Genomic DNA, 10,273 nt, shown 5'->3' on the forward strand with positions numbered 1-10,273 from the left:
GCTATCGTCAGATGTTCCACTATATATATATATATATTAAATAGCTACATGATTCTGATTTTTGTAAGCTAAATAATTTATATATACAAATAAAATTCAGAATATAATTTAAAATAAATTTAGAACTTCAATTCTTCATTTTTCGATTTCATGCTTCTTGTTTCAGTTTACAATAATCAGCGTGTCAGTTGTGTACCTGATATTGGAAGCAAAAGAAACGTGAGATCAGCAAAAACTCAGTAGCATACAACAACAGCAACCCCAACAACCAGTAACAACCAGCAACGAGAAACTTAGTGGCAGATTTTAAAATCAAGACAAAAATCCAGAAACACCAACAACAATCAACGGACAGAAGCAAAGGGAATCTTTTCAAATTTTGAAAGACTAGTTAGTGTTTAACCCTTAATTTCTGAATCCGTATATTAGAATATTTGGATTGTATATCAGGTGTATACTATTCTTCTTTTGAATTTCCAGAATGTTTTTCTTTTTATTTTTCTAGTCTTAGTATTTTCGGAATTTTCTCTCTCTTAAAATTTTCTTCTGTCTTCTTTTTTTTAAATCTGATTCAAGTTCTCTTATTTATTTCCCATCCCAAACCCTTTAGTCAATTAATAAATCAACCACTTTCTCCTACCAAACCCATTATCTTCCCACTCATCCCCCTTTTAATCCCACTACTTAATATTTTGTCCCTCACTTTATTAAACAAATACCCCATTATATCTTGTCCCCATGCTTATATTAAACAAATGCATTATTCCCCACTATTATATCTTGTCCCCCATGCCTAACATAAACAATTATATCACCCACACCCCATTACATTTTGTCCCTCATGCTTAACATAAAGAATTACAAAATGTAAAATTCCTAAACTACCCCTCCGACCTTATTGCAATTACCAATTTACCCCTGAACGTACTGCAATTTACCAAACTACCCCATCAGCTATAACCAATCAATTAATCAAACTCAACCAAAATATAGCCAATATGACCAATTTCTACACAAATTCGAACAACAAATTCAAACTAAATGATGAACAACAAAGAACAACTAAAATTTTGATTGAACAATATTTTTAGCAACAAACAAACCTACTTTCAGATTCAACAACAACAACAACAAACAAGTATATTCAGATTTCTAAATTCAATAATCATTTGAACTTAAAATCAAATCTAACAACATTACAACCAACAATTTCTATATTAAAACTAAACAAGATCATGAAGCAAACTGAAGAAGTAATCATAAATGATAAACAACAAACAAGAAAATCAAACTTATACTAATTTCTGGATTCAAGAACAATCAAACAAAGTATGAACATAAATAAAAAGTTTCAACAACAATAACAAGCAAGTTTTATTCAAATTCGAATTAAGCCTAAACAAAACAAATAAACATATTCAAATCACTAAACTTCAAATAATCAATTGATCATTTTTAATTAACTCCAAAAAAAATTATAACAAAGATACATGATTCAAAAAATTAAAAACCAAAACATAACTTCTCATTAAATCACTGAATTAAAAACGAACTTCAAACAAAATGAACACGAATTAAATCTATATTAAACAACAAATAACGGATTTAAGCGATTTAAACTAAATCTAACAATATTAAACTTAAACTAACAATTCCTTTTTTACAAAAATAAATAAAATTAACATGAAATAAACTGAAAAACAATTAATTAAATTTTCATTTGAATCTGAAAATTAAACCAACAAAACACATGAACAAACTAAAAAAAATTAATTCAACGATGAACAAAACAAGAATGTTGAACCCAAATCTTAAACCCACTAACCGGATCGAAACGTCGATCGAAGAAGATGGTCGTTTGGCGTCGTTTGAAGACGACGCAACAGCTACAGTAGCAGTTCCAGGAGCAGCAGCTCAACACGATGGAACAATAGCAACAACACGTCGGAGCAGGCAGCAACGCGACACAGTAGCAGCAGCGCGAATGGAGACGAAGATGCAGCGGCAGCCATGGGAGCTCGAGTTCGAGCTCGATGAAGCTCGTCCATAGCTGGTCGTAGCAAAAGCAAGCAGCAACATGACGGAGAAGCAGCGGGCAGCAGCAAAATGCAGCAATAGCGGAGCAGCAGCAGCAGACGCAGCCATGGCGGACAACAACATCTCCAAGACCGTTGCTTCTTCTTCTTCACCTCATGCTGCTCGTTGGTTTTCTGTCCAGCAGCGACGAGGTGGTGTCGAATCAGCTGCCCGACGGGAAGCAGCAGTAGAAGAAGCAGACGATGTAGCAGCGGGCAGCAACAGTAGAAGAAGCAGACGATGCAGCAGCAACTACGAAGAAGCAGACGATGCAGCAGCGCGACGGGGTTCGACGGAGGGTTGGCTGCGTTTTTTTTATTGAAGAAAGAAGATGAAGGAGTTGTGCGTGTGTGAGTATGTTGGAGGTGTGAGGGACGTGGGGAGGGCAGCAGCCATGGCTGTCATGGGAGGGGAGCTAGGGGTGTTTTTGGAGAAGAAGATGAGGAATGGGGGGGGGATGGTTAGTGTTAGGTTTAGTTTTTTTTTTGTTTTGTTTTGTGTTTTCTTTTGTGAAATGTAAGATAATAGGGGTGTTGGGTTATGGACTGGGTCGACCCGGTTTGAAACGGACCGGGTCATGGGGAAAGTTGGGCAATTATTTGGGCCTGTGGTTTGAAATTGAAGAAGTGGCCCAATCCGATTTTTCTTTGTATTTTTGTTCTCTTTTCTTCTTTTATTTTTCTAAAACTAAATTATAAAAGTACTTAAATTATTATTAAGAACTAAATTAAGTTATAAAAGCGCAAATTAACTCCCAATAACAATTAACGCACAATTAAGTAATAATTAAGCATAAAATTGTATATTTGGACATTAAATGCTAAAAATGCAAAAGATGCCTATTTTTGTAATTTTCATTTTTTGTAAAACAAACTTGATTACTAACAATTGTAGAATTAAATCCTACATGCAAAATGCGACATATTTTTGTATTTTTATTAATTTAACAAATAAACATGCACAGACAAATACAAATAATTATCCAAAAATATCACAAAATTGCACACCAAGGAAAATCATTTTATTTTTGAATTTTTTGGGAGTAATTCTCATATAGGGCAAAAGTCACGTGCTTACAGGGAGCTTTACAATTCCCTGCACTATTGGTAACTTCGCTTTCGCCAAAGCACTTTGTGATTTAAGGGCCAGCATAAATCTTATGCCCCTAGCGATTTATAAGAGGTTGGGGATTGGAAGAGCTAGAACCACCTCTATGTTGTTGCAGTTGGATGACAGGACTGTAAAAAGACCCTCAGGTATCCTGGATGATGTGTTGATTCAGGTAGGGAAATTTGTGTTCCCTGCAGATTTTGTGATCTTAGACTGCAAGGTGGATGAAGAAATTCCCATACTTTTGGGAAGGCCGTTCTTGGCCACTGGGAGAGATCTCATTAATTATGAGACTGGGGAGCTCAAGATGAGATTGAACGATGAAGAGATAACATTCAATGTGCAAAAATATATGAGGTGACCAAGTGAATTCGCCAATTGCTCCCTTATTGATGCCGTGGATGTAATTGTAGAAACTGATGATGAGATGTTGACTATTGAGGACCATCTTGTTGCATGTCTGATGAATTTAGATGAGGTGAATGGAGAAGAACTGGCAGAATGGGTATTGGCATTAGAGGGCAGAGGGTTCTGGGATAGAACTCTTGAATTTGATCCCTTGCACTTGGAAAATAGAGAAACTTCTCCAACCAAGCCATCCATTGAAGAACCGCCAAAGCTGGAATTGAAGCCATTGCCCGCCCATCTCAGGTATGAGTTCCTTGGACCTGACTCCACATTACCTGTTATTATCTCATCTAGTTTGTTAGATGTGCAGGCATAACAACTCTTGCAGGTACTCAAGGAGTGTAAGACTGCCATTGGATGGACCATGGCAGACATTAAGGAGATATGCCCCGCCTACTTATGCGTAAGATTCTGCTAGAAGAGGGACACAAACCTTCCAAGGAATACCAAAGAAGGCTGAACAACATGAAGGAAGTGGTGAAGAAAGAAGTGATAAAGTGGTTAGATGCGGGAATCATTTTCCCAATCTCTGACAGCAGCTCGGTTAGCCTGGTGCAATGTGTGCCTAAGAAGGGTGGCATGCCGGTAATCAAAAACGGCAACTATGAACTGATCTCAACAGGAACTATCACAGGCTGGAGAATCTGCATGGACTACAGAAAGTTAAATCTAGCCACCCAGAAAGACCACTTCCTACTTCCCTTCATTGATCAGATGCAAGACAGATTGGTAGGGAGGTCACACTTCATGGGACCCTTCGTCAGCTCCTTTGGCAATAAGTACATACTTGTTGCTGTGGATTACGTGTCCAAATGGGTAGAAGCTGCAACGTTGCCCACTAATGATGTAAGAGTGGTGGTGGGATTTTTGAAGAAGAACATATTCACCCGTTTTGGGACCCTGAGAGCGATATCAGTAATGGAGGCACCCACTTTTGTAATCGAGCCTTCGAGAAGTTGCTAGCAAAGTATGATGTATGCCACAAGGTGGCAACACCATATCACCCGTAGACTAGTGGACATGTGGAAGTGTCTAATAGAGAGATAAAGAGTGTATTGACCAAGACTATAAACGCCACAAGAACGGATTGGGCGAAAAAGCTAGACGATGCACTCTAGGCTTATAGAACTACTCTTAAAACACCAATTGGTATGTCACCATATAAGTTAGTGTTCGTAAAGGCCTGCCACTTGCCAGTGGAACTTGAACATAAAGCTTGGTGGGCATCAAAACAGCTGAACCTAGACATTGAAGCTGCGGGCTCAACGAGAATCACTGAATTGCATGAGCTCGACGAGTTCCGAATCTTGCTTTTAAGAGCACAAGGTTGTACAAGGAAAAAATGCAGAGGTTGCACGACTAGAACATTGTCGACGACATTTCAAACCCGAGGACATGATATTCCTCTGTAACTCAAGATTACAGTTATTCCCTAGTAAGCTTAATTCACGATGGTCTGGTCCTTTTCGAGTGGTCGAAGTATTCCCTTCAGGGGCTGTAGAGATCATCTCAGAGAAAGACTCTCACACGTTTAGAGTCAATGGGCAGAGATTGAAGTTATATGTAGGCATGAAGGAACCAAAGGAAGTGTCAGAGATCCACCTGACGGAACCTCAGAGGTCGAGCAAGCCTTAAATGCGCTTGTTTGTGTCGTGCCGCGACGTTAAATCAGGCGCTACATAGGAGGCAACCCATTGAATTGTTGTAATCGTCGTGACATAATATTAACTAAGACGCTAGTTGGGAGGCAAACCAACGATAGTAGTAGTTGTTAATTGTGAGTTTTGAGAAGTACTAACCAATGCAGGTGACAATGGGCGAGTGATGAGGCCATCGAGAGTGGTAAGAATAGGTGAAAAGTATGGGGAAAAAACGTGCCTAGGAGCGCGCCCGTGCTACAGGTCGCGCTACAGGCCGCACATATAGGCAAGTGTTCTGCCTCAGCCCAAAAATACTAGCACGACCGCGCTGATGAACGCGCATGTGAATGCGCTACTAGCGCGACCGCACTAGTGGCCGCGCATATCGTCTAGTGTTCTGCCTGGACTAGCGCGGTCGCGCTACGACCGCGCTAGTCCCGCCCAAGTCTGATGCGTTTTGTTTGTTCTTTTAATTTTTTTTATGTTAACTCTTTTACTTAGTCTAATTTACCCCCCCCCCATCTAATAACCCCCTCATCTAATAACCCCCCTCTTCAATCCCAAATCCCCCCCCAGTTACAAACATCTCCAAACTCTCCAATCCTAACCCCCATTCTTCCTCAAAGAAAGGGCGTATTGTAGTGGTGTTGATGTTCTAACATGTGTGAAATGGGGCGTGAGTACCTAATGCCCACCAGGTGTTTGCAGAAAGGCCTCAATGAACGTAATTGTGTAGTTGTGACCACTTATGTATGTGAAGTCTGAGTAACCGCATTGCGTCACAATTTTGTGATTGGGTTGTGCTAATGTTCTCCTGTTTTCCAGGTACTATGGCTCCATCTTGGAAACGCCGCACCATAGGTGCCTCTTCTAGCAGCCAAGCTGGTTTGTCCAAGGCGTGCAGGTCCGCCCCTACTCGTCCCTTTGATAGCAGCAGGTTTGTCTCTGCTAAGCCTCAGGATCGCTTTGCGGATAATGCCACAAAAAATAGATTCCGGAAAGGGGAATTGACATAGGATCGGTCCAGCTTGGCTGCCCTCACATGTATACTGAGCTGGTGAGGCGAAGGTTGCAAACTTTCATTGATGAGCCGGGCGAGGGCAATGTGATGGTTGTTCAAGAATTTTACGCTAATGTGAAGGAGCATGTCAATGGTATAGTCACTGTGTGCGGAAAACCGGTGGATGCCTCTGTTGAGGTTATACGGACGATATACTAGCTGCCCCTTCCTGTGGACCCATATGAAGACTTTTATGAGATGTATGGCAGAAGATACACGCAGTGGGCGATGTTCTTCGAAACGATCTGTGTACCCGGAAAGGAGGTTGTCTGGATGAAGTATGGTTAGAAGTTTCACTCCTCGGCGCTAACCTTTGAAGGGAAGTGCTGGTTGTATATTATCAACAACCGTCTGATCCCGTCCTCCAACACCACGGAGGTAAATGGCCCCCGTGCGGCCTTGATTTGGTGCTTCATCAATAGTCACAACTTCGACGTGGCCAAAGTAATTCATGAGGAGATGTTCATCCGTTGTCCAGTCAAAAGGTATGGATTATTTTTCCTTTTTTGGTTACTAAACTTTGCAGGGAAGCTCGGGTGCCAAAAAATCTGGCGGTGGATGGGCTAGTACCAAAAGACCGCAAGTTCCGGGCTGACAAGGTCATAACTGGTAAGGAGCCGGTCGTAGCGGGTGGTGAGGATAGTAGTGACTCTGATGACTCAGAGGATGAGGAGGCTGAGCAGGAGGACATGGGGGCCGAGCCACAGGCCCATGAGCAATTTGTTGCAGCTACAACACCATCTAGGACTGCAACACCTTCTAGAGCTGCTCGAGTTTCCCGTCTCACCGCGTTGGAGCAGGACGTGGTGGGGTTGCGTACCTCAGTCACTGATTTGGGTGCTCATATTGACGCGGTGGCCGACCAGCAGGTGAAATCAGAGAAGAAAATCTTAGGCTGGCTGAGAGCTCTGGGTCGTGCGTGCTATTTGAACCCAGACACTGTCTCCGGTCAGGAGTGATCCTTCAGGGAAGTTCCTTTACCTCACTGTTCCTTAATTTTTTATGCCATGAGGATATAGATACCTTTTAAGTGTGGGTGTAATAATTTGATTGTTTGATGTTTCTTCTTCTTGATTGTTTTTTTTTTGTGGTTTGAGTAATAGTTAATTTAGGTAAGTTTAAAGTAGGTAAGTTGGCTTGTCCCGACAACAAATCTCTTTCGGCGGGGTTCTTGAGGGACTAAGTCTATGTAAAAAGGAATATGGAGACTCTTCCTGATGACGGATCTTTTAGACAGTTTTCTTGAGGGAAGTAAGTCTAGAATTTTTTATTTTATTTTTAGGTAGTGTAGTAACTCCCCCTTGATTTTTCTTTGGGCCACGATTCTTTTTCAAGGGTTTAGCTTGAACCAGGTGTAGGTATTTTTTGTCTATCTTGTTTTTTTAGTGTTTAGTTAGTATTGATGGGCTACGAGCTGAAATCGAAAGAAAAACCCTTGGCGTTGATACACCTGAACACAACAGACACTAGTGTGTAATGCTTAGTCTCAGTGGTTGATTATTGCGAAAGTGCCTTAAATTGTATGTTTGTCACTGACTTGAATACTTAAACGAGAGTGTCTTGATAAACCAATCTGGAGTGAGTCATGTGCCATGTGTGTGTGAGTTATACTATATTCTACGCTTTATATTTGATGCCTAGAACTTGCCCTGTGTGTTTGCAAAGCGAAATAGTAGTTTCATTCAGTCTTAGAAGTGATATAGGCATTTCTTTGTGAGCCAAACATATAAAGTAGACCCACATAAATGTAATCCATCGTAGTCAACCCCGTTGAGCCTATAAGCCTGTTTCTTTGGCAACCGCATTGCGAACCCTTCCCAATTGTTTGAATGGACATATGTTTGAACCCTTTACCTCCCATAAGCACTTGAAGGGTATTGAAATTATGCAAAAGCAAAAGTGTGCGGTGGTAGTTTGGTTTTTGAGTGGAACCGTTGAAATAGAGAAGAGGTGCAGTGTTTGGAAAAGTAAAAGAATAAGCACCACTGAAAAGAAAAAAATGAGTAAATGTAGTAATCGATAAGTGTGGTTTGTTACAATTGCACCTAATGGAGTGGGATGTTGTAAATAAAAAGTGGTGGATTGGTTGGTTGACATAAGTATAGTTTTGAAGGTTAATGTAATTATATTAAAAGTGCTTAGGGAGGTTAGTCACTATATCCAAATATATCCTACCCGTCCTTTAGCCTACATTACAACCAATTGAAGTCCTATTGATCTTAGACTGAGTGGGCTCGATTAGTAGAGTAGTACACTACAGGCAAGCCTATGGTGCATCTTTGTGGCATGTGAATGTTCTTTTTGAGAGTGCACGAATTTTGTCTATCTAAGTTCCTAATTGTTCTAAATATCATTATATGTGGAACTACACTCTTGTGTGAGGTGAGGGCATGTGATTCACGAAGGAAGGGCAAGTCTTGACTTCTGTGTAGAGCAATTTGAGTAAGTATGAATATTGCGCGGCACGTGAGAGTCAGCTTATGAGGCAAAGATTGTTCACTACTAGGCGTAACTTATGTGATTTGTTCTTGGTGTGATGCGTTAGGGAATAATGCTTAGTTAAGGAACCTCTATAGAGTGTGGTGGATTGCTCGAGTACTAGCAATGATTTAAGTGTGGGGTGTTGATAATAGGCTAGATTTATGTAATTTGGCGACTGTTGATGCCCCCAGTTTGATTATGTTTCACTGTTATAATATAGTTAAATGATGATAAATTGGCTCTTATTATGAATTTGACATGTTGCAGGAGTGAGTAGCATGTATGAGGACTTAAAACTGTGGTTGGAGCTAAATTGAAGCAAGAAAAGCCCCTAGGAGCTGAGTACGTAAGAAGACGAGAGAAAGAAGAGATGAAATGAAGACCTGGACTAGCACAGCCACTAGCGCGACCGCGCTAACCCAGAAAGTCGAGGCAGAATAATAGGCCATATGCGCGGACATTAGCGCGTCCACTAGCGCGACCACACTAGCCCAGTTCCGGAAAAATAAACTTCAGGGGTAAACTTGGAAGTTCGAGGGTAAATCCACTTAACTATAGAAGGTCTAGCTCACCCAAGGGAAGATTATCAAGGTTTTCATAGCTTAGTTCAAGGCAAGGGGAGGCAAGAGGCAAGGAGGATAATTCAACATCGAGTTCTTCCTTTCTTTCTTTTGTTTTTTATTATTTGTGATGAATTTGAATATTGTTATGATGAACACTAGCATGAGTAGCTAAATATTTAGTCTAAGGTTTTGATGGAACCTATTGAAGGATGAACTTCTTGTTATGTTAATATAGTTTGCCTAGTTTAATCTCTATTTGTTCAACTATGTGCTTATTGTAGTTAATTGACAGGATCCTCAATTAGCTGTGCCTATTTAGTATGCATAACTCGGGAGAGAGTGCGTATTTAGGTAGTTGTAGAACAACACCACTCCCAAAGTATATGAAGGATCAATAACCGAGGGTTTAAAGGCGGGATTAGGGATAACAAAGTCTTGGGTGCAATCTAAAGCGGGTTGTAATAAATGAAACCAGCTAGCGTAACTCGGGAGAGTGCGTTTAGTAAATTGTCGTGATTACTCGAGAGAGATTTACGGTAATAAGAGTGCTCATGATTGATAGAGACTATTTGGTGAATCTATGTGAAACATAACTGGAAGGGATTCCATCAATAGGGGAAATCATAACCTTAGATCTTTCTCGTAATTGTTTACACTTAATCATAGTTAGTTTTCAATTGCTTATTTACTTTCATTCTTAGTTAGTAGAAATACCCTCAATTGTTATTTACAATATTTGGGAAGTTGATTCCATAGAATTTAGCACGTCTAACGAGAGTAATTGATAGGTTAATTCCTTGTGGGTTCGACTCTAGGCTAAATACTCAGATTATATTTGCAACGTCCGCGTGTCCTTTTTATAAGCATAGTTGGGCGTGATCACTTACTTTAAGAGAGGGTTGCAAGATAATCCTAAAATTAAAATTAAGGAGATT

General features: G+C 40.4%; 1 protein-coding gene across 1 annotated transcript; it reads left to right on the plus strand.

Annotated features, from left to right (window-relative positions):
- Positions 1 to 2,407: 2,407 nt before the first annotated feature.
- On the plus strand, positions 2,408 to 3,547 carry LOC138890568 (uncharacterized). The gene is made up of 2 exons (XM_070173964.1): positions 2,408 to 2,536; positions 3,134 to 3,547. Exons 1-2 carry the CDS (start codon positions 2,408 to 2,410, stop codon positions 3,545 to 3,547), a joined length of 543 nt encoding a protein of 180 aa, XP_070030065.1.
- Positions 3,548 to 10,273: the final 6,726 nt, after the last annotated feature.

Source organism: Nicotiana sylvestris, chromosome 4 (genome assembly GCF_000393655.2).
Source record: "Nicotiana sylvestris chromosome 4, ASM39365v2, whole genome shotgun sequence".
Classification (NCBI taxonomy): domain Eukaryota; kingdom Viridiplantae; phylum Streptophyta; class Magnoliopsida; order Solanales; family Solanaceae; genus Nicotiana; species Nicotiana sylvestris.

Coding starts and splice junctions, on each gene's coding strand:
- LOC138890568 (XM_070173964.1), top strand. CDS start 2,408: ATGAAGGAGTTGTGCGTGTGTGAGTATGTTGGAGGTGTGAGGGACGTG. Junction 2,537..3,133: donor TGAGGAATGGGGGGGGGATG/GTTAGTGTTAGG, acceptor ATTCTCATATAG/GGCAAAAGTCACGTGCTTAC.